The sequence below is a fragment of the Periplaneta americana genome, chromosome 14, assembly GCF_040183065.1.
Source record: "Periplaneta americana isolate PAMFEO1 chromosome 14, P.americana_PAMFEO1_priV1, whole genome shotgun sequence".
Taxonomy (NCBI): Eukaryota; Metazoa; Arthropoda; class Insecta; order Blattodea; family Blattidae; genus Periplaneta; species Periplaneta americana.
This window is the reverse complement of record NC_091130.1, coordinates 95,999,615-96,025,562: the sequence shown is the minus strand read 5'-3', so window position 1 is coordinate 96,025,562 and position 25,948 is coordinate 95,999,615. Positions and strand designations below refer to the sequence as shown.

Here is a 25,948-nt window from a genome sequence, read left to right as displayed (position 1 = left end):
TTGATTTTTGTGATGGCATTATCGAAAGAGGAAAGAACTGATATAATTCTTCATTCTGGTAGGTTAAGCCACAGAAATGTTGCAGCAGACTGAACGAACAGTTCTCTGGACATTGGATTGGTCGGCGTGGACCAGTAGAATGGCCAGCCAGGTCTTCAGATTTAACACCCTTTGATTTTTTCTTTTGGAATTACATAAAGAAACTGAGAATGTGGATAGAACATTTTGTAGCATTTCTGGGGTGACTTTAGCACAGATTTCAATGATATGGTTCTTTAAATGTTCCATACAGTATGTCGAAGTGCAGTATTTCAAATTATCTTTATGTGAAAGTGCAGTATATCAAATGTCTCGTATTCCAACTGCAGTATGTTAAGCATCCTGGTACCATTTTTAATAACTACTGGTATCTCAACAAGGAATATTAAATGAACAACCTGAGTTCAGCATTAACTTCATCAGTGGTGTCAGAAAACATGTTGAAGATCTAGTCAACACAACTTTCAAAATGCTCTCCTGAAAAATTTAGCAAAACTGACTTAGCTTGCTCTTCTGTGTGGTCTTCATTTACTAGTAACTAGTGACCTATCTTCGAAATGATTCTAAGTATGAAACACAAAGGTTTTGGCGAAAATGTGTAAACCCATTTTTGTTTCAACTCTCTGAAATCACACTTCCTTATGTATTTCGCAATCTTTTTTTTTTAAATCTATTATTTTATTGTTATTAACCCTTCTGCTACTAATATTTTTTACAACTTATTACTACCAAGGCGGGAATAATACAATTACCCCAATCAAAATTATATACTAATCTTTGTTAGACATTTGGAATATTTATAAATGTGTACGGGTCATTTGCAGAATTTGTGTAACAAATGACATCCATCACTTCATACCTTCCCATTATTGCATTTATAATGATAGAGTTATAAATTCCTGACAGTGAGAAGTTTCAATACTAATGTAGTAAGCGTCACAAGAATTATTTCCTTCATGTGAAATATTTCACGAGAATAAAATAAAATTTTCATAGTAACAGCTAAAATGCCATGTCCATACTAGTTAAGTATTTAAAATGGAGCATGATTATGTCCAGATAAAGGCTTGTTTAAAAATGTAATTGAGAAAAAAACATTTGATATTATCAAAACTTCTTCGTTTATGTCCGAGTTTATATTTCCTTAAATATGATTGCATATCTAGTCCAGTAAATCAGTCAAGTCTATTACACCATTCTGTTCCTATGGATACACAGTTGAAAAAGAAATCCCACAGATATCAGCACAAGCCAGGATGATGCACAAAGAGCCATCTTGATTGTACTGCTATGTTCACCCATTTTGATTTGGCGAGTTTGTGTGTCATGCTCTTGCTAAGTCTAAGCGTGCATTTTTACTCTGTCAGATCTGTTTGTGTTGTGTTTTCCACAAATAACAACATATAAAGTCTAGATCAAGAGGACATAATAGTACACCTGTGCAGTAGTTAAGTTGCTGTTTTGAAGATTTTTAAGCAAACAATTTTTAGGTTAGCACATGCTTATGTTTGCTTTGTCATGTCTGTTACCTGTCAGATCTGTTATTCCATGTCATTCAAAACAGTGCCTTAATGTTTTCTAATTATCTATCCTTAAAGAAACTAAGCCTGAAATAGCTTCGCCTTAAGAGCAATCTACTAAGATAATTGTCACTGAAAGAATGGTTTTCTATTAGTTACTGAAAATGTTATGATCTTCATATTAGGTAACATAGGGTGATTGTGCCGGTAGTTGACCATGCACCTATGGTTGACCAAATCGGCATATAGTAAGGTAGTGTTTAGTTGTATTAAACTAAGGAGTATAGAATTATATGGTATTTGAAAGAGTAGGGGTTGCCTCACCTAACACAATAGTCAGAAGTTGGTTATACTGAATAGGCGCCATTTTCTAGCTTTAATTTCTGGTTTGTCACATGGCTTGCTTCAGATATTAATAAGGAAGGTGAGTTGCGCCTTTTTCTATTATCCATATACATCCACCTTGATTAATGACTTATTATTTTCTTTTCTTATTTATATGATTAAAATGCACATTAATTAATGCTAGTGATCTGTTGCTAACAATTAGTTTTAGGTTATTGCGTCAAGAGCTGGCTGGACAACTACTGAAACCCCAAAATGCTCAGATGTCTAGTAGTTGACCAATAGTGGTCAACAATTGGCATTTCCTGTTCTAGTAGTTGACCAGCTTCTTACAAGAAATATTTAGGGCTTAGAATGTTTATACCACGTTTGTGGTATTCTGTTGTTCCATTTTATACTTTTTAGGGCCTAGTTTATGAGCGAAGATGGGCAGAGATAAGAAAAAGGCATCTACAGCTAAGAAGAAAGAACTGTTCAAGTACAGTGAAAAGGATCTTGAGAATGCTTTGCAGGATGTTGGAGATAAAAGTCAGCAAATTAAGTTTCCCATTCTTCTGGTTGTGGATGGCCATAAGTCACATGTTACATACAGTGTCTCTAAATTTTGTTCTGAAAATGGCATTCTACAGTTTGTTACCAAATGCCACACATATTCTGCAACCTGCAGACGTATCAGTTTTCAGGCCACTTAAAGTTGGTTGGGCAAAAACAGTTTATGATTGGAAACAAAAAAGTGGCAATAAAGTTGTATCAAAAGCAACTTTCGGGGTTTTGCTTGAAAATGTTTTTACTGAAAAAGCAACCCCTGCAGTTATTCAAAATGGGTTTAGAAAATGTGGATTGTGCCCATTTAACCCAGATGCAGTTGACTACAGCAGGAGCATGTCAAGCAGAACAAGACAGTGTCTTGCAGAAATCACTGATACATAAGCCAGTGTGAAACCTGCAAGTTTTGGGATTGAACATTTGTTGTATATTGAGTCTGTTATGAAAAGAGGTCGAGCAGAGGAGTTCCGCAAATGTGAAACTTCAGGTTGGCATGGAGATCCTGAAGCTATAGAGCTCTTTGAAGTTTGGAAAGTTATTCGTTCAAGATGTGTACTGTCTGGAGAAAGATGCCAACCACTGGAGCCACTTCACACAACCACTGGCCATAAGTCAACGAAAGAGTCTGTGGATGGTTCTTCAGCCATAGTCCTGCATGGTGATGCAAATATATCTAACTCATTACTTTCTCTCCAACATAAAAATCTTTCCACTTTAACTCCAGAGCATGATATAGATCAAAACAAGACAATAGCTGAAGTTCACACGCCACGTTCATCCAGAGTCTTCTCTACCTTAACTCCAGAACACGATGAAGATCAAAACAAGACACTAGCTGAGGTTGACACACCATGTTCTTCTGCAGTCTCCAATAAAATAAATATCAGTTCTGCTTTTGGAAATCACTTATTGTGGCCAACTGAATCACCTCTAAAGAAGATACGAAAGAGAGAGAAACTGCCACATGCCACAACATCGAAAAAGTGGTTAGAATTCAGCGAGAAGAAAGAAAAACAAAAGGAAGACAAAGAGAAGGAGAAATTGGAGAGGAAAGGAAAAAGGGAATTAGAGAAACTAAAAAAATTGGAACTGAAAAAGAATAAAGTGAAACCAGCTAAAAGAAATGAACGAAAACCACTGCCATCACTGAAGAAAATCTCACAGAAAAAACAGATGACTTCATCATCAGAATCTGACGAATCGTGGGAAGAAAGTGGTGACAGTCTTGATGACTTAACAACCGAACACTCTTCAACTGCGAGTGAAAATGAAGAAGAAATTAATTCTCAAAACAAATTAGGTGAACAGTTTAAAAAGGGAGATTTTGTACTTGTAAAATTCTTGAGTGAGAAGAAATGTGAATATTCCTTTGTCTGTATTATTCAGGATGTAGATGTAGATGATATTGAAGTAATGGGGTTGGAAGTATGCGACAACAGGGGAACCATATTTAAAGCAAATGAAAGTGATGTTAGTACAGTCCAGGTAAAAGATATATTAAAGAAGTCACCGACACCTATTATAAATGTTTCAGGAAAAAGAGTCAGTTACGAGTTTAAGGAGGCAGTTAAAGTTGGAAAAATTGATTGAAGTATTCTCATAAAGTCAAGGTACTGAATAATTTTGTTGTGTAATGATTAAATTATAGTTCACTGTTTATGAATAGATCTATTTTTAATGGTAATCTTTGAGAGTAAGATTTTTGTACCGTTCTATTCAAGTTGCTGTAATTGTCAAGAATGAATAATTATTATTTCTTAATAAAATGTATTAGTGTAGATAGTGGTCAAGAATAGGTGCAAGCAGTGGTCAAGAACTGGATGGCAGTGGTCAACCACAGGTACATTACGACAGATTAATTTTCAATTTTGATATATTGTATACCAATTATTTAATACTGAAAACTTTTATATGCATTTTGTAAAGCAGATTTCAAACTTTATTCTACATAAATTACTTTTCAAATTCTTGTAGTACTGTCTTTATTATTATTTATCAAAGAAACAAAATGTCTTAAATGGTCAACTACCGGCATAGTCACCCTATCTGATATTAAGTTATTTAAAATATTTGTTCATTTTTGATCTGAATTTATTTCTGTTACTATTCTAAGAACTATGCATTGTTTAAAGAATATTTTATATAAAAAATAAAGGAATTCTATTTCTATAAAAGATCCATTGTCTTGTCCTGTAACACACTTGACATTTAGCTGTGCCATCAAAGATTCATTGATACTTGTAGAGAATGCTGTAAAGCAAGGTGAGTGTACAGTGGCTGATTACTATGGCAGAGACATTGTACTATATTAATACATGCAGAATATGCACTAATTGTACTATATTAATGCATGCAGAATATGCACTAAATAGTACTTTAATTTTGACGTTCTCAATCGTCCATTTGTTATACAAATTTTGCAAATGATCCATATATTATTGACTACGGACTTCAGAAAATGTAAAAAGTTTAAGTAATTTTCCTCTCTTTAAAAATACAGTGTGGTTCAAAAGTCTCATTCCATTTTGTTGAAAGCGTACATCATAATTAATGAACTTCAAAATATGTTATTGGTGACACTATAAGAAAACATAGCTGTAAGATTAAACTTACATCCCTTCCATTTCAAGGCAAACTCCTCAATGCTATATAGTTTTGACAAGGTAGAAAACAAATTTACAAGCAATGAAAGTCATAGTACCATAAAATAAATTGGAAAACATTACATATATTTGTCGATATTTAAATATTCAAATACCATCTATACAACCATGAACACTTCCAAGACATTTGTATATAACAAAATAATATCCTTAAAAATTCTAAAAATAAATAAAAATGTAAATTTAAGAAAATAATTCAAATATTGGAACACCATCTATACTACAATGAACATCTCGGGAAAGGTTCGGTTCTATAAATAATATTTTCTAACAAAATCAGTTTTAGAATAACCGTAACAGACAGAAATAAAATTTAAAAAAAATTGGAACCAATGATAATAAAAACACAATATGAATAATGATATAAATAACACAAAATAAAATAATTTGGAAGCAGACAAACTCAACAATTAAGCTACAAACTGAATTTCATATCCTGGAATTTTCATGACACAGACTACCAAGGAGGGTAACAAGATCACCCCACTTCAGTAATGCAGATTACTCTTTAAAGTAGAATAATTATTTGCGTTATTCATATTTCAAAACGTTAGTAGACATATAATAGAAAAATGCGTGGAATTAAAAAAAATATATATATGGAGAAAAATGAAAATATTCTATTAACCCCCTTGGTAGCAGGAGAGTTAACCTGATATGCAGTCATTTTTCACAAAGCACTTAACAAACAACACATAAAGGATCTTAAGAACTTTTCTATAAGGAAGCAAGATGTTATGAAAAATACTGAAGCCAATTACAAAAAAAAATACAATTTTATAGATGAAAGAATCATTTGACATACTCAAAAATTCCAAGTAGCTACACCAAAATTCTGAAAATGCAGTTATTTGAAGTTAATATATAACTGATTTTGTAAAATATACATCATGTTTCAAAATTATGGTAATGCGTTCAAATTATTTCTATTAAGTATTCATGAGAAATTAATAATTATGGTGCATGTCATTTCATAGACAAACTTTCTGTTTCAAGTTATAAGTTTCGGAAAAACGTATCTCTGTTGCCATGGGAGACTGTTGAAAAATGGCAACTCCAAAATATAAATTGTTTTGTGTTCTGCAGCTTGTGAAAACAAATTCAGTAAAAAGAGTACAAAGTTGTTTCGTATAACAAAGGGTTCTCACACTGAGTATTTATAATGCACCAATAAAAACTTTGAGAGTTTCTTATAGGCACAAAATTATTGTATCAATAATAATAATAATAATAATAATAATAATAATAATAATAATAATAATCATAATCATACGAAATTGTTACCATAATTTTGAAACATTGTTTATTTAATAATAAGACACACAAACTTCATGTCATTTAAATCTTCTTGAGAACCAAAACTTCTGAAAATGTGTACACCTATCAATATTTAAAATCCTAAAGTAACCACTGAAAAATACTCGGTATAATGCATATCTGCTGAATCTATATATATATAATTTGAACTGGTAATGGAAATTATGAGAAAACGGCTGAACGGATTTTAATGAATGGCCCGTCATTTTGAAGCTTGGCATCCAAGGATTTTCAGAAAAATAGTAACTTTCAGTGAAGTGTTAGTTTTCCTAGATAATTTTCCTATTTTCCAAAATCCATCTTTCGTCAGTTTTGAGAACTAATTGCATTTCAGCACGGATTTCAGAATAAAACAAAACACACACTACAATAAAAAATAGGCTATTACACGAAGGGCATGACCTGCAGAATTGCTGAAATATTTAGAGTTCAAATTCAATTGGTTATTAAAAACTTCAAGACTTACTAAAAATAATTTACAGGTCTGATTCTGTGGTGTGTAATTTTCTGAGTACAGCTGTGTATTGGATATTAAAATCTACAAAACTTGAGGTGGTTTGATGACATTATTACCATTATAAATGAAATATTATTATAGTTAATGCCATGATGTGACTACTTTTCATTAAATTATACATATTAATGCAATATTGATGATATGAAAGTGAAACGTTTGGGGTTATATAAGTAGATGTAGAGAATATCTTAAATTAGGTCTTCATTTCTATAACTTACTGAGTGGCGGCTATTATACAAAACTTGCGTAAGATAATAATATTGTTATTAAAAATCAAATATTTTTGTAATTATTAATCAAGTGGGGTAGAGTCTTTTTTCATATACTTAATGGCGGTGTGGTGTAGATATTTATTTGAGTCATTCTCTTCAGTATTGGCTCGAGAGAGCGCAAAAATTACAGTTCCTAAGGAAAGACCAAAAGGTATTACTTACTGATAAAATAAGAGGCCTACAAGATTTTGTAGTCTCCCGATCATTTCAGCAAGATCTCTTAGCAGGATAAAATGATTTTACCCTTTACATTTCAAGCTCTACATGCAGCAGCTATACCAAGATGCTATGTCTATTGTTCGAAAGCATAGCAAACCTGACTTTTTTTAACTTTTACCTACAATCCACAATGGCCTGAAATAGCTATTGCTTTACTCCCACATGAAAAACCCACTGATTGTCCTGACATTATTACTTGCGTTTTTGCATTGAAACTCAAAAACTAAGGTGGATAGATTCAAGAAAAAGGTATTTGGCACAAAAAAAACATTCAGATGGAGTATGTTTCATTATTATGGAAGCAAATAACTTTCAAAATGTCTGGTATTCTTCATTGAAAATAAGTCTGAAAAATTTTTATTTGAACGTCTAATGAACTTAGTTTGCAGCATTCGCTGCACAAGCCACTAATATTATACATATTATGGAAAAATGAAAGTTTCACATGCTTAGTTCTCTGCCAGGAGAAGTTAATGTTACCACTGAATAGGCATCCTAGACAACTGTAGATGTGAGAAAAAATAATACCATAATATAATTTAGGCCAATTATAACTCATACATAAAAACTGAATTATTAAAACAATACGTTACTTTTTATAACTTCCATTTCAAGAAGAAATTGTAAGTCCTACAAACTAATCAAAATACTTATTAGATGCGATACCTTGAATTAAAAGAAAATTAAATATAAATTAACCACAATATTGTACTTATTAGATACAATGTCTAGATTCATTTTTACTTATTTAGACGTTTAACTTTATTTAATTAAATTTACATAGTAGCATTTTCTTTTGTATCCAGATCATTACCACTTCACAATATTTTGAATAGTAAGAAGCATGAATAATGTTTAACCATATTAAATCAGAGTTCCAGATAAAACTTGAATAGTCCTTCTGAAGTGTTTTGCACATGAAAAGTGGTTATTTGCTAGCTTTAAATGCAATGGATCATGTTAGTAGGCATTGGTAATATGATTAAGGGGAGGATAAGGTGAAAAATGATCATTTTGATCAAAATACACTTTTTTACATTTTTGCTTAATTAAATAATGTGCAAGGCTTGGTTTATGACTCCACGAATTTTCAGCTCTAAGGTCTGTTTTCGTCGCCATTTTTTTAACTACTGCATTTAGCTTGGCCTTTAAATTGCTGCACTACACGCCCCCTTACTTATTATTAGGTTTCCTTTGCTCTTTAGACCATAATCTAATTTAATTTTCTTAATGTTAGAAAGGGGCACCTTAATTCCTTTGTCTCCATACAGACGTGGAGTAGAACATGAAAGTGCTAAAGGAAAGGACTCTCCATTGATAGTAGGAGCTGCGGATGCTTTTAGGCCCTTATTCTCGTCAGTACATTTGATGACAGCCTTATATCTGCGACAGGCTTGAGGTGATCTCCAGTCTATGTCATCATCATTATCATCTCCGTCTCCACTGGCATCACTATCATGTTCTTCAGCGTCCGTTGGAATTTCAGTCTTGTTCTTCAGAGTCAGTATCAGTTACAACCTCCATTTCAGTCTCCTTGTTCAGAAAATGCTTCGTTTTCTTATTTTGAGGTGGTAACTCTTCTTGTTGCTCACAAGCTCTCTTTGAAGCCATGACCGCTGCAAGTGAAAATTTGAGCTTAACACATATTGTACGTATTTGCAGTTAGGGTGCCTATTTATACATTCACATTTTTTCTGAAATATTTGAAGTCATGCCAACATTAAAGTAGCAAGTTATGTGGCACACACATTAGACAAGTTCCAAAAAAAAAAAAAAATAGCTTTCTAGCTTCATTTTTGTGGGAGTTGATACATTTTGTACATGATAAAGAGTAGGAAAAATGAAAAGTAGAGAAACGGGTGGTTAATTTTTACTTACAGGAACCCTGATCACTTCTGGAATATTAGAAATGGCTAGCCTTGTATGTTAATGCTTTCCTTTGCCTTGTAGCCTCTTCTGGCTCAACCTAGCAAGTTTCACAGCATGACAAACCCTCTGGAGTGTTGAATGTTTTTCTTCACAGACGAAGAACGTCGACAGTCTAGTTGTCTTGCCAGTTTGATGCTCTTAAGTCGCATTTACACGAGGCCTATTGTCTAGACAATAATTGTGGACAATTGTCCCCAAAATGTTGCAAGACAGTCACTGCCCAATCAAGTTGAACGTTGACCTATTCACACGAGGAAAGTATTACTGTGGCATTAGGTGACGAAAAATGACTGAGTGTGCAGGTGTCCCGGGTTGCTGTTTAGCGAACTCAATGTTGAAAGTGTCATGGAAAGACTTAATTTTCGCTTTGACCTCAACAGCACTGAATCCTTCAATGTTAATCTCACCAAGTGTCAAACAATGCCTTTTCGCGAGCATTTTTCTTCTTGTAAAGGTCGTTGTGCTGGTCCTACAAACATCACTTCTCCTTATACAGCTCAACAAATTTGATATTAATAGCATCTCTCCACTTTGGGGCCATTATTACAATGAAAAACGACTGAAAAATACATGAGAAAACTCACTTCTCCGTTGACTCAAGCAGACTAGCCCCAAAAACAGCGCAGCAACTAGCATGTCACATTAACATGACGCCAGTTGCCAAGCCAATGGCGTGCTCCTAGTGATGGTGGGGGGCATTTGACTGTCTTCAAGCTACCATCGGGGACAATAGACTGACTCAGCAATTACGTAGTTAACTGGCTAGGCAGTTGGGCCGAAGTGTTCACACAAAGCCAATAATTTTATGCCAATCAACTGTCTTCCAACTATTGTCTCATTGGCTGGCCTCGTATAAATGCGTCTTTAGTACCAATTGACATACCAGCAACGGAATGTGTATCTTATAGAGTTTTTGTGGTCTCCATATTGTATTCACAAACTGCCTGTGTACAGCCACTTCTACTTGTCACCTCAACCCAAAACTTTCCTTCAGGCACTTCTTCCATATCTGGGAATGGAGACTTTCATTTGCATTCTGTGTTCTTCCATTTAGACACCTCTCCAGAAGACTATCAGAAGCAAGTCTCTGATATATAGGCATGATTTTAACTAGATGGCTTTCTGTTAAAGGTGTCCCAATCATTTCCTTATGAGGATGTGGCTACTTATCTTCTGCACCAGATAGAAGCACCAGGATGTGGAACCAGGACGGCATTTATTGTCCTGGGGCTGCTCATCAGTTGATATGTTGTGCGAAAGCAGTAGCGGCTCGTAGTTAAAGGCTTTTAGGTGGAGCCGCCCCTATGAAAATCTCCTACAAATATCTTGACATTTGTGTGTGTTTAATAGTAGAATAAAGATTTTCAATAGAGGAGAAATATCGAAATTTTACTCGGCTCCTTCATTAATAATGGTCAATATATTTGAAACTGATAGATGTTTTTGAGAGTCTAGTAATAAAGGCTCAACCTTTTACTGTCTCTTCCGCACAATAGAAATAGGACAGGGCGGTTTCCTAGTAGAGTCTGGCTAATAAGGGTACAGCTAAGGTGTAGAGATCTTACATCTTGAGTCGTTGCCAACATTTTCTAGCTTTGAGTTTTAAAAACCCCTCTTGGAGAAGAGAAAAGAAACAATGTCTGACACTCCATTCTTGAGCTATGTGTCTGCTCTCTCATTTATTTTACGATAGGTCATAGCCGTAATTGGCATTTTAGGATAACATTGCGATGATAAGGTGAATGAGTCATTTAGTTATTCGTTGATACAATTGGTATCCCTAGTATTCCATAAAGTGAAAGTTTTTCAAACCTCCGTCAGGGAAGGGAAAACAACACAATGGAAATTCTAACACGCGAATTGGTTTTGGCTTGTCCTTCGTAATACAATTATCTGTATTGTATGCAGTTGTGAACTTGTGATTGTGAGAACTGTTTGCGAGTGTTTATTTGAGAACAATGAATTGTGTGTGTAATATATCGAAAGAGACAAAGGCCAATTTCGTCTACAAGCAAATGAATTAAGGTAAGTCAAGTGCCCGTTATATATATTATAATAACTTATTGTTACAAATTCCCAGTTACGGAAATACTCAAATAAACAAATAGAAATAAATAAATACTCATGCTCGAGGCCTTGAAAATTTGCCATTTCAGACTATAGCCTTCCTCAGTTTTAAAACCACGAGCCACGACTGTACGAAAGAGTTGAAAATATTGCTCTCTTCATGGCAGGGAGATCTCCCTTGTTTTCTAGGATAGCCTTTAGGTAGTTTCAAGTTAGTTTGGCAATGGTATCCTGTTTCAATGTACCATGCCTTTTGTCATCTAACGTTACTTCTTGGGACTTCCAATCTGTTGTGTTTTCTTAGGGGTAATTTCACCATAACCTCTCTAGCTCAGATCAGGAATTTAAAATTGTAGTAAAATTGTGGAGGTTGTAGCTGATACTGACTCTGAAGAACAAGACTAAAATTCCAACGGACGCTGAAGAACATGATAGTGATGCCAGTGGAGACGGAGATGATAATGATGATGACATAGACTGGAGATCACCTCAAGCCTGTCGCAGATATAAGGCTGTCATCAAATGTACTGACGAGAATAAGGGCCTAAAAGCATCCGCAGCTCCTTCTATCAATGGAGAGTCCTTTCCTTTAGCACTTTCATGCTCTACTCCACATCTGTATGGAGACAAAGGAATTAAGGTGCCCCTTTCTAACGTTAAGAAAATTAAATTAAATTATGGTTTATTTAACGAAGCTTGCAACTGCCGAGGTTTTATCAGTGTCACCGGTGTGCCGAAATTTTGTCCTGCAGAAGTTCTTTTACATGCCAGTAAATCTACTGACATAAGCCTGGCGCACTTAAGCACACTTAAATGCCATCGACCTTGGCCGGAATCGAACCCGCAATCTCGGGCACAGAAGGCCAGCACTTTACCGACTTTGCCACTCAGGCCGACTTCTAACATTACTGAGCACGAAATTTATCGGTTTTTGGCTATCATATCCAAATAGACTATGACATAGAGAAACTCCTGTCAACACTTGACCAGTTCCACATCTCTTTCTTTGCTGACACAATGAGGCATGACCAGTTTTAACATACTGTAACACTTCATTTTCTATAGTTCACTAATAACGCAAAAAGGTCTCACAAGAATGACGAAAACTACGACTGACTTTGGAAATTGAGAACTATGTTCAACTCACTAAATGACCTGTATTCTAAATTATATAACCCAAGTGAACATTTGGCCATAGATGAAATTATTGCACTATTCAAAAGAAAAAGTGGTGTTCAAGAAATATATATCTAAAAAGTGCAAACATTTTGGAATCAAAATTTACAAGTTATGTGATGCCTAGGGTACACATATGACATAGATTGCAACAGACAGTCTTACCAGGGAAGCGGAAGGGATTGGTCATATAATTGTTTATGGACACTTTCTTTTCTTCTCCTGATGATTTGAAGACTTCCAAAATCAGTTGCTGTGATACTGTTAGACCAAATTGGAAAAGAAAGCACAAAGACTTTATGAAAAAAGACTTGACACTGAAGTGAGATGACATACGAGCTAGGGCTAAGAATGGCATGACAACAATGGTCTGGAGGGACAAACAAAATGTACACATGCTGACCAACATGCACAATCCACCAGCAGAAGGTAAGCCTAAGTTTTGCAATGAGCATCGTAATGCTATAAAGTCAACCATTATCAGAGGACTAAAACAAAAATATGAGGTACATCGGTAAGAATGACAGATTGACAAATAGTTATTCTGTCAGTCTATGTACAGGAAGTGGACAAAAAAACCTTTTTCCACCTCTGGACCTGACCATCCTAAACAGCTGGATTCTGCTGTCATGTGGTGCCAAGTTTTGTCACACAGAGAGTTCAGTCTACAGTTGGTGAGGGATTTGCTGGTTCAGGGATGTAAAGAGCCACGACCCCAGCTTTCACTACAAGGAAGGCCACATAAAGTGGAAGACAGCTCATCATTGTTGTGATTGTGCCACCCAAGGAAAAGAAAAAGCACAAACAGCCTACAAATGTGTGAAGTATGACGTTGAATTGTGCCCCTGACCTTGTTTCAAGGGCTATTATACAAAATTTAATTTGTAGATAGGGACATCTGTTGTTTTTTTTTTTTTTATAGCTTTAGTGTGAACATTTAGTAACAAAACTGTTTTGGGGTTGGAACTATTAACGAAAATCTGCTCCCACAAAGACGATGTGAAGATGCTGTAATTGTAGATAAATTAACGATTAGTATTTATAGTGAAAGATTCCACGCCATATTTTAGTTTGTTGCAAGAATGCATATAGGACAACAATCTTCGTAACTACTTCTAAAAGGTGTTTTTTTAATGCTGTTTTATGTTGAGTGGTTTACGAAGTAAACTCATGGCAGTAAATACTATGTCATGTGTCTGGTGAACTGGACTCAGAGCACTGTAGCACTACATGAGGCATCTGGTAAAGCAACACATGCGAGATTAAAGCTAATATACTACACACCCAAGTTAAATCTGCATCCAGAAAGAATGTGAATCATCGTTCCCTTTCCCTCTGGCCTTTATGACCTATGAGTAAATACTGAGCTGATAAAGAGGTGTTTACTGTTCGTGCCAGCAAGTTGTATGAGATACACGTGTATAGGAAGTGCTGAAAGTGTTGTATACATATAAATACTGTGAAAGTGTTAATATTATGCACAGTATTTCTTACACACATTATATATATTACCTCACTCATTGCATTATCTCTTGTAACATGACCTCACTCACAGACGAAACAGTAGGTTGTAACTAACAACTAGAGCAATTAGAGCTACTAGCGCTCATCTCTTGCATTCATGGGAGGCAAATTTAACTTGGGGGCGTAGTAGGTTAGCAATTTTAAAATATTTACTGTATAAGTGGCTGATTTTTAACTGCATAGTCCTAATACAATACCACACTCCACACAAAGCACTTCACTGTCTCTTCCTTCATTATTTTTCAAAAAGTGTGCAGAAAATGCTCCTTTTTCTATTAAAAGCTTCCTTTGTCATATTTATCCTCCTTTTGTCTTCTTGGCAGCGTTCATGTTACTACTTATCGTATGAGGCAGAAACATTACAATGAAGTGATGAGAAATGAATGGAAGTATTTGAAATGTGGATATGGAGAAGAATGGAGCATGTGAAATGGACAAAGTAAGAAATGAAGCTGTGCTAGAAAGAGCGGGTGAAGGAAGAATAATGCTGAAACTGATCAGGAAGAGAAAAAGAAAAGTCTGGGCCACTGGCTAAGAAGAAACTGCCTACTGAAGGATGCACTAGAAGAAATGTTGAACAGGGGAAAAAGGTTCTAAGCAGAATAATAAGATATCAGATTATAGACAATATTAAAATATATGGTTCGAATGCAAAAGCAAAGAGGAAGGCAGAAAAAAGAGAAGATTTGAGAATCTGGATTTGCAGAAAACTATGGATGAATGAATGAAATCAGTCCTAATATATCTTTTTAAAAACAATGAGGCTGTAATGGAGAAAATGTAATGAAAATGGAAGGCAAAACTTGTCCACAGCCATTTCATTCACCATTAACTCTCATTATATGTAAGAAATTTAACTCACCTGGGATCCAACTAGTGAATCATCCTGTATTAATGGAAGAAGCCCTGTATGATTTTATGACCATATATCGACCCTCCCAAATACTAACATTGTAACTCAATTTTTTATGGTTTTGAGTTATGCTACTTAATATGGTCTTAAACTGTTTCTTTTTCTCCCAATACTATCATTGTAGCTCTAAACCTTCCCAATCGTACGTAAAATCTTATTGTTATTATCTGTATACACTGATTTACACGATCATTTTAAAACTTCATTTGCTTCTACTGAAAACTGGAAGAAAGTGAGTTACAATGTTAATACTTGTGAGGGTCGATATATGCGTTTCTTTTAAACATGGCAATAAGCATCCATATGATGGATGAGTCACTTGTTCTTGCTATGAGCTGACCCTCGTACCATCCATACCTAAGTTGCTACTATAAATTACGCAGTCAGACTTTAGAGGGAACAAGGTCCAATCAGGATGTGTGTTAAGTGGCAGTGTTCTATCCCTTGTAAAAATTAGTATTGTCCTTGGCGATATCTAGATACAATATTAAACAGTGTATTTACATTTATTATAAATTTGTAAAGAAAAATTCGTCTGCAAAGAACACTACATAGAAGATTTGCTCCTAAAAACACAAGTATGAGTACCACATATACCAACAGTACACAACATTGTAAAAAGAAAAAGTGCTCAAAATAGATGGTCTTACAGAAAAAAAAAAAACGCAGCATAAATGATATGTTTTCACAGTACGAACAACTTGACGAAAACTGATCAAGTTCTGAATTTTCACCATTAACGTCCTTGAAATGTATTGCACATCAATACATATTATGGAGTGAATATAACCTCTGTTCACACAGTAACAAAATCATTGTACCTTTAAGGCTCATCAAACATGATTAGTGCAGGCAACTTAGACAAGGTAATCCTAATCCATGACATATTTTGTGAAAAGATTTTTCCATTTTTTAACAAGTGAAGTTGAATCATTGTTAATATTTTGGTTTATATTGAGCAGTAAAGTAAACTCTCAAAATAACGATTTTTGGAGTTTGGAAAATCCACGTCTGGCTTGCGAAATTCTATTACATAATGCCAAAATTGGTGTTTGGTGTGTTATTCAGGCTAAACAAATAAGAAGACTGGTCTTTTTCTGGAATTTGTAAATTCAGAAACATATGTGAAATGAATACTGCTGCTTATTTTATAACAACTAACCAAGGAAGGGAAAGTGCATACTTGATTCCAATAAGACACTACTATTGCTCACATGGCACTTGTGTTCATAAATGCTTTGAATGATGTTTTGTGAACACAATAATTACAAGGACTTTGTGGTCAGTCTAATAGCTTTACCTCATATCTTGTGATTTTTATTTGTAGGCGACAGTGAAGACTGAGCATTTACTTTGAACACTTATACTTTCTAAGAGCTCAACATGCCGCTCAATTAGGGTTACCATCCATCCAGCAAAAGGAGGACATGTCTTCTTTTTTAATTATTTTATCCTTGTCTGGCAGACGTTAAAAAAAAATTGAAATGTCCAGCATTTCGCATTTCAACTAGAATTAATATGAATATTGAATAATATGCGATATTATGCATAGACTATCTAAATAAATGGTGAATACTTATGAAAGAATTTAACTGCTTTCAATGGTTGAAGCTGGAACACATAAAAACATAAAATATGATGACCTATTGACATGTATTGAATTCTTACATTCTAAAAAAAATGTCATTATTCATGATTCCAAGCTATTTTATTAATTTTATTCTGCAATGTGCAAAAATATGCCAATCAAGTTAATTTGGACAAAGATTTAAGTTTACATAAACAGTGGTGCAAATTCTTCAATTCCAATAGTTCTGCGAGCACTGAAACTTTCTCAGAGCTCTTAAAAATATGTCAATTCTATTTATTTATTCCAAGTCACAATGATGATAATAATGATTTATTTTAGCTGGCAGAGTTAAGGCCGTAAGGCCTTCTCTTCCACTCAACCAGCAGAAAGTGTATATACATATGCATGAACTTACAAAGAATTCAACAATTTGATTTAGATGAAAGTTACATGTATACAAGAGTTATTTACGAATTAAACAACAAAATACTATGAACTATTAATTAAACACTGAAATAAACTGTGTAGCAGAATTAAACTAAAATACATAGAATGTTAATATATTTCAAATGATATTAGATAATAGAAAGAGATTATTATGAGACAATTTTGAAAATGCAGCACAATCAGGATGATGTCTAAAGAAAAAAGCAACAGTGTAGTCAGTAATATTTTAAATCAGTATGATTGGAGTGAAATGCTAATAAGGTTATCTTTTAAGCTGTTCTTAAAGGTGTTTGTTGTCTTGCAGCCCCTAATACTTTGTGACAAGGAATTCCAATGACGCGAGGTGGATATTGTAAAAGATGAGGAATAACAAGATGTTCTATGAAGAGGTATATTTAGCGTGCCACAGATAAGTGATCTGGTATTTACGTCGTGGTTAGAATATAGATAAGAGAAACGAGACGAAAGGTAATTTGGTGTTGAGGTGTGCAGAATTCGAAAGAGTGGAAGTGCTGAGAGAGCATTTTCCCTAATATCTGCTCAATGAACAAAAGAACGAAATCGCATGCTAACGGAGACAGTCAGAGGTATCATCATGGTGAAATATAATTTCAAGGACATGTCCTGTGAACAGTTCCATAGTTATTTGTTCGTCCCTTCAGACTCTTGTGCACAAAGTGGGCTCCACCGATAAGTAGGGTACAAATGTAATAATGATCCAGCAACTAGTGAGAAAACTGTCTAAGGTGAGCCATTGTTTTTATCTTTAATTTTGTTCAACCAATTCTTAAAAAGTCCTACTTTTTTTCAGAAATGTCCTCTTATTTTAGATTCCATGTCCTCCTATAGAATTTCTTCTCATGGTAACCCTACACTCAAAGGAAATTTCGCTATAATTCATAGGACTAATTGCAATGTGTTGTTGACACAACTTGTAGAGTAGGCAAGAATGCCTATGACATGAAGGACGATCATTTCAGAAATATACGTAAAAAGATACTGATAGGTGTACATATTTACATTTAATTAATATTTAGTTGTTATTTTCATCATACAGTCTCCATATCTCAACATGTCTGGCATTTATGACCAAAGTTTAAATGCTTCCCATCTTCCAAATAAGCAGGATTATGCAGCAGATGTATATCTGAGCAAGGATCCAGAATGATTTTTGAATCTGTAACACCAGACTGTGTCTTGTAATGTGTACAGCTCTGTCATTTATTTGTCTAATCCTGTGTCATTAAAATTATGTATACAGTATTTTGTACACAGTAATTAAAATTCACAACAAGTGCACTTAACTCCTAAATATGTTAATTTATTTCTCTTTCCAGAAACTATTTGAAACAATAATAACGAAACAGGCATTGCAAAATTTATACTTAAACTCAATCTAAATTGTTCAGTAAACTGCAGTTTACACGTTAATTTTTTTACACATTTATTAGAAATGTAACATACTGGTATTATAATATTTCTTTACCTGATAATATGGTGGTATGCAAATAATCACAATTCATCCTATGAAATCATCGTAACTTACAGGTTATAAACACAGGTAAAATCTGTAATTCCATGGTCATCTTCGTATTTAACATTCAATATTACATAAGTAGACATTTTTGTTCTGGTTCTTCTGAAAAAGTGCAGATGAACATGCGTAACAAGTAGCATATATTTTCAGAAATATCAATTTAAAATATAAAAATATCGTAAGAAACATATTGTAAAATTTAAGCATTCTTTAAAATACAATATAGTTTGCCATGTTCTAGAAATATTTCGTTGATAACAATGTTGAGAATGAATGCTGAATTCTTTTACATGTAACATTATATTCTAAAGAGTGCTACAGAAATACACTCAGCCTCTCACCACAAGTGAGTTCTTAGAAATTTGAAATAAGATTTTGAGTAGCATTGTAATGGTAGAATAATTTCCTTTTGTGGTTAATAAGTTAATAGATGTAATTCAATTAATATCTCTGAGAAGCTAAGTTATACAGTAGAGCATCGATTATCCGAATACCGATCAACCGAAAGCATTCAAGTCGACAAATTGAAATTCGCATGTGCTATGTAGAAGTTCCGCATAGCGCTGCAACGCTGGGCCAGCCGGTTCGTGATACAAAATATATATTTACAGTTTTGTGTTTAATATCAGTGTTTCTTTGTTTCATACTGCTCTTATGACACCAGTACAATTGTTTTCGTAAATGATGGGTTATCCAAAAAATCAGTTATCCAAACACCTCCCATCCCCAATTGTTTCAGATAATCAATGCTTTACTGTAAGTCATCAAAGTGATGAACTAATTATATATTATTGCCATATTATGTCAGTCTTAAAATAATTTATCTAAACATTATTTGCAAGAAAACATCTCTAAAATCTAATAAAAAAAATCTTGAAATTTAGTATAGATATTAAATAACACACAAAACATTAACTTAATAGAGAGTTTTTGCACTCCACCCAGCTGTAATTCGTTAACATTATAGCTATATAATTCACGTTAATAGTGACATATTGATGATGTATGTACATTAACATATGGTACCAAAATAAGAGTTTTCGCAATAACAATTGTAAGCTCGGTAAATTTGTTTGTTGTGCTCATTTCTTTCGCTCATTTAATTATTGTTATTGTTAAGCTGCTGTCATTGTATATTTCTTCTTAATAATAGAATGGAAGAAATTCTACAAATTGTGGCCCGATCTAAAAACAAAAACTGCATTCTGATAAAATGTGAGGTTATGATAGTGCTAGACTGATTGTTGCAGAGTATTATTTTATAAAATGAGTATGGAATATTATATTATGAACAGACAGCGGATTTTCGATCCTGATACTGAAAGTTAGGTGTACATCAGTTCCAGAGAGGTCACTGAATTCATTGCTACACTCCCTCCATCAGTGGCGGCTCGCATTAAGGGGCACATGTGGACGTGCCCCCCCCCCCAATTCGTTTTATTTTCCCACAAAAAAAAAAAATAAATTTTTGCTTAAAATTATCGGCTCAAAACTTAATGATTTAAGAGCTTCCATTCAGGCATAAACATATTATGAAATGTGAATGCTTTCAGCTACAGCGAGTGAGTGGAATCGTGGAATTCTCTGGCTGGGGCTTAGTAGTTCTAGTGCTCATCCTTTGCACATGCGCACAGATAACTCAGAGTTTCAAGTGCAAGAAGAGCGGTGTGAAGTGATGTGGGATCAAGAAGATAAGAGGGGAAGTGTTGGCCAGGGCTCTGTCACTGGCGTGGTCATCCTGTGCACATGCGCAAATGGTTTTAAAACAATGTATAGAACGTGATGAGAGCAAGAAGGAAGCTTATAGAAGTATCATGGTAACACTGCCATGACCCGAAGAACCAATTAAGTTGCCATCTTAGCTATTCTGTAGCTAGATCTAGTTTTTTTTAGATTAGTTACTGTAATTGCTAAATTTCATATCAGAGGCAATGCTAAACTATGTTTTCCGATTAATTTAGCTACTAAAATTAAACCGTTTAACATTATTAATATAGAAGTTTAGCTATATTCAAAATTATGGTAGGCTACTTTTTTATTAAGAGTGTTGGCAACATTGACAACCGCATGAAATACATGTTCTCGGTTCCTGCATTTGTATTCATAGCGGCAATTATTAAATTCTGAATGTTATTAATAATTCTCTTCCTTTTTATTTTAAGTGTGAATTTAGTTACATTAGTGTTCGTTGTGTGCTTGTTCACTTCAATATGAATAAAGTTAGTGAACTAACTGGAAGGCAATTAGCTTTCGACAGCAGAGTTTGTGCCAAGAAAGACTGACAGCATTAGCAATGCTTTCAATTGAGAGTAAAATGGTGCGTTTGATTCCTAACTTCAACCAGCGAGTTATCGAAGTATTTGTTCGAGCTAAGGATCGAAGAATGGACTTCATCTATAAATAGAAAGGTTAGTGTATAATACAATCTTTATATTTACATTTTGCTATTGAAATTTTCAGCAATTATTCAGTATGACAAGCCTATGTTCGTGTAGTGAGGAACCTATGGATTCAATTAATCCAATATTAGTGTTTTAAGTTGTGCCCTGCCAAATAATTTGGTCATGAGCCGCCACTGCCCTCCATATGCCAAGGAATGTGACATCTTGTCGCTGTGTAGGAACCAAAAATCCGCTGTCTGGACATGACTACGGCCAGGATAAAGTACTACTATCTGTTCACTATGCAACATAAAATATCTGAGGTGGGGTAAAAAAACAATATCTGGATTTGCTTAGCTTGGCTCTTCAAGAGCGAGACATGGAACTGGAACTTGCACTATGGCAAAAAAAAAAAAAAAAAAAAAAGATAGACGGTCTGATGCTGACAGCAATACAGTTGGCTCAAGAGATAAAACTTATTTTGTGAAGTTAAATTATTAAGTACTTTTTATTTTGAGTTAATTGGTTATACAAAGTGAAGTTATATTTCTAAACTAGTCTTGAATTAATAATTATTGTCTATTTACCTATTATTTATTTATGTAATGATGAGTTACAATGAACAAACATAATCATTCTCAAATCTGTGAAAGAAAAACTCTATTTTTGTCATCTGACGACATGTTTCATACATAGAAAAAGTATGCTCCATATCTGCTGATACAACAAAAGCATATTTAAAATAATTAATATCACAACCATTAAACAAGAGTAACTCTAAGCAATACTTCTCCAGAACCATAGGTATGAAATTTACGATTGATTATACAAAGCAATAAACTTAAAAAATATATATATGTGTGTTCTACATACTTGCAAATATTCGTTCTGTCTCACTCTTTTTATAATCGATGCTGATTTTGGACCTACTCTTTCACAGTTCTCACTCAATAATTCTTCTATGTACCTTCTAGTACATTTTGTTACATCATTGCCCATTTTGAGCAGTCTTCATTGGGAGTAACAGCAGCTAATACCTTCCTCAGAAGGCAAATATCGTGGGTAATACTGAATCCATTGAAAAGCCATGGTTTTACCATAACGTTATGATTCATATTATCTGCTTTTGATTAGCCCCTCCGCTTACTGCAATAGCCAAAGTATCTCGATTTTAATCGGCTCTGTGATTAATGAAGTTATGATAATGTTAATGAATTATGGGCTGGTGGAGTGTGAAAACTCTCTAATGGTTATCGGCCAATACTTAAAAACCTTTTCACTGATGCAATCAACAATACAGACATTATTTAAACACCAGTAGATAAACATTTGCTACTGACCATTTGTACTGACATCTCCTTCTGCAGCCGAACTTCCTTCTGCTGGATGAAAGTTGAGAGAAGCACTATTGATGCAGAATCTTCTGCGCGTAGGTTTTGGACCATCATTGAACACATGACCCAAATGTGCACCACAATGTGAGCAAGTCACCTCCGTCCGGATCATTCCTGGGTTCGCGATTAATAATAGAAGGTTGCCGCCAACTGATGTGTTGTTCATTATGGTATTTTCAAGTTGTTGAACAGTTGAGTCATAAAGGGAGCGAGTGTATGAGAGGATGGAAAAGGACAATGAAGGATTGCAAGAGAGAGAAACAAGAAGTATGAACCAATCACCAATTCAGCAAGCAAGACAAGCGATGTTGGTCAAGGGGTGGAAAGATAAACTCAGATCACTGTTAATATAGCTACCAGGATGTTATGTTATCTTGGTTCACCACTCATCAAAAATGTAAATATTAAAATATACTTTGAAATTTACATATTTGAGAATCAGATTCTTATTTCTTCTTTTAATTCATTATCAGTCTTTGATCCTTGCTAAATTTGTACATTTACACTTACTTACTTAGTTACTTACTTATGGCTTTTAAGGAACCCGGAGGTTCATTGCTGCCTTCACATAAGCCCACCATCGGTCCCTGAGCAAGATTAGTCCCGTCCCTACCATCATATCCCACCTCCCTCAAATCCATTTTAATATTATCCTCCCATCTACGTCTCAGTTTCCCCAAAAGTACATTTACACTATTTTAAAATATTTTTACTAGAATTAAAATGAACAAATATGTAATATAAGTTACAAACATCGCAATTAAAGTCAATCTGTAATGTGACTAAAGTACTTATCTTATTATGAACAACATTTGTCTTGATTACAAATAAAGACACCGTCATATGCAAATGCCATAAAAATAACTAAAGTCTGCTAACAGTTGAATGAGAACTGATTTTAAAAATAATTAACGACAAAAGGCATTGACAAACCTTAAAAAAATCCGTAGTGGCGTCTTTTACCAACATAAAAATAACTTCAAAGACCAATCCACAGTAAACGTAAACATGACTTCAAAGACCAATCCACAGTATGACCTATCTCCCACTACTAACAATTTAAAAAATTGGCTATTTTTTGTTTTTAAAAGAGCTTCATAACATTACAATGACAATGTGTTGAATGCAGGTTATCTTATGACAGTTCTTTAGAATAAAATACTGCAGTTTTATTATGCATTATACTCAGTACATAATTTGTTTGTACTGATGGATGTTAACTACAACACGAAAAGACAATAGGATTTTATAAGATGCCTGGTCTCTCTTGAAAACAATGAACACATGGATTCTCGTTCATGAAATAAAAATGCTATGGTATGCTATTTTGTATTATACTATGGACAGATACACACATTTTATAATTAAAACATTAAAGCAACAAACATATCAGTTATATGTATCTACCATATATCATACATCAATAAAAAGTATAAAATAGAAGTAACATAATGTTATAAAATAATATTATCAGTGACCTTTTGTTTGTTTGCCATCCCTCTTCCCATTTATTATAATACAAGAAGTGATAAAAGAAAACATTTTACATTTAATATATGTTGAGGGCAGTTTTACAGTTCCCAATTGTCACTTTGTTCAATGAAAGAACCTATTAAACTTTATTTTCCACGTAATTTTTCTGGTGCGCATATAACATTATAAATGAAACATAAGCTAAGAAATTAATATGAGAATGACTATATTGCATAGTCCAGTATGCTTTGCCAGTCTATGATGAACTGCATGTCAGCTGCTTGCATAATCATTCCCTTGGTCACTGCCACTGTGTGCTGTCATGATCTCTCGGTTAGATGGGGACATGTGTGTTTTAATAAGCATATAATAGGAGTTGGCATTACCAACTCTGGCATAATTACGCTAGAGCATCAGCATTTTAATTAATATAGCATTTAGAACAGGGATGCAAAACTGTGCTGCAGTTAAAGCACATGTCATAAGCCAGAACACATAACTCATCCCTTCCCTGCAACCCTCACATCACTGTACGGTAGAGGGGGAAGAGAAGAGAGAACAGTGTGTTTGCCAAACATCATTGAAGGCTCCGGCCTTGTGGATGGGGGAACAAACTCTTTCCCCATGCTTCCACCCCTTTCTTCCCCAGTTCTGCAACCTTGATCTAGAATAATTATTTTGGCATAATGCCTACTTCTAGCATAACTGAAAATGTGATCATTCTCCAGAAAAACAGCAGCAAGCAGTGTAAGATGTCATGATGAAGCAAATTCCAAGAGATCAGTAGTTAAAGTTAGCTGATTGTTCCAATATTCCAACACAATGATCTTGAATGCAGGTATTGAATGGAAATTTGAAAACTTGCTCAGTGAGCATCCATATAAAGATTTTGCCCTAGATACCTTGTGTTTCCTGCATTCAAGCAAGGGTGTGAAATGTATTTTCAGAGTACAATATTGTGAAAACAGAGCTACGAAACAAGTTGATGACAGACACAGTTAACGGTATACTCCCAACAGCACAGTGTGCAAGATTGTGGATGCTGCAACTAGCCTCCAACAAAGAGTAGCGGCTAAATGAAGGAATATGTTGCATATTATATACAAGCACGTGAGTTACTGCAGTTGTCTTCCAGATGGGAGGTAATAAGCACTAAATGCGGAATCCATTCTGTATCTTGCAGGAAGTCATTCCATATCCAATATCAATATTATCATGAAGACATGTTACAAATATAAGCACGAATGTGAAAATCGTAGGTAAATTCATTCCAATATTCAGTGATTTTGAACATGAGTATGTTGTTTCCATAGTGTAATAAAGATTTTTTCATACCAGACAAATGTCAATAAATATAAAGTAAAAGTACATAATATAACAGAAAAACAGACAAATACGTGTAACAAAGATGTTCGAATGTGTGAGTGTTTAGAAGGTTGTGACACATCATTTAAATTCAATGTGAACTTGTGGATTCATTTGGAAAGAAAACATGAGAATAGTCAAGAATATGATGAAAGGGGTTTCCAGTTTTGAAGACAAATAAATGTGCACAGTATAAAAATTATGCAATGTAGTGATGTGAACACATATGACACTGGATTTCTTTTACACAGATTTCACTACATGGGTGGAAATATAGAGGGGGGGGGGGGAAATGTTAAGTTGACAAAATGATAGACACTAAGGGGAAGAAAAGTCAAAATATCGTGGACATATTCTGAATAAGTATGGTCAGTAATGAATTCATAAATAATGCTTCAATCACTGTTGTAATTCTGGAAATTAAACTATTATTTTCTTTTTCAGGAAAAGAACCAACATAATTATCAGAATGCAAAGAAGTACCAAGTCACAAGATGTCTGTAAATTAGATTGCACCAGCTGAATCATAGTAGTGTAAAATTATATAAGAGCCACTATGACCACAAAAATGAGTTGTAGCATCTGGTTGTGCCTAAGACTGACTACATGGAAATTACTTCAGAACTTTTTTCAAGGAAGTCCAACTACAAACTCAGTTTTCACTTACTTACTCTAATTCGTCTTACAGTCTTGAATAAGTACCATACTAAGTTTAAATAAATAAATTTAGTGTT

General features: G+C 34.3%; 1 protein-coding gene across 4 annotated transcripts in view; it reads right to left on the bottom strand.

Moving 5' to 3' along the window:
• SelR (methionine sulfoxide reductase SelR) overlaps positions 1-25,948 on the bottom strand; it is a 113,181-nt gene that overhangs the window by 30,496 nt on the left and 56,737 nt on the right. For 2 of the 4 annotated variants that reach the window (XR_011335935.1, XR_011335936.1), the window contains exons 3-4: positions 22,323-22,526; positions 18,551-18,703 (exon numbers count right to left, since the gene is read on the bottom strand). Coding sequence is in view for 2 of the 4 variants with exons in the window: in XM_069845816.1 (XP_069701917.1) it covers positions 22,323-22,526 (204 nt within the window). In the remaining 2 variants the exon portion in view is untranslated. The remainder of the gene's footprint in view (positions 1-18,550; positions 18,704-22,322; positions 22,527-25,948) is intronic. The other 2 variants (XM_069845816.1, XM_069845817.1) reach the window with 2 other exon arrangements.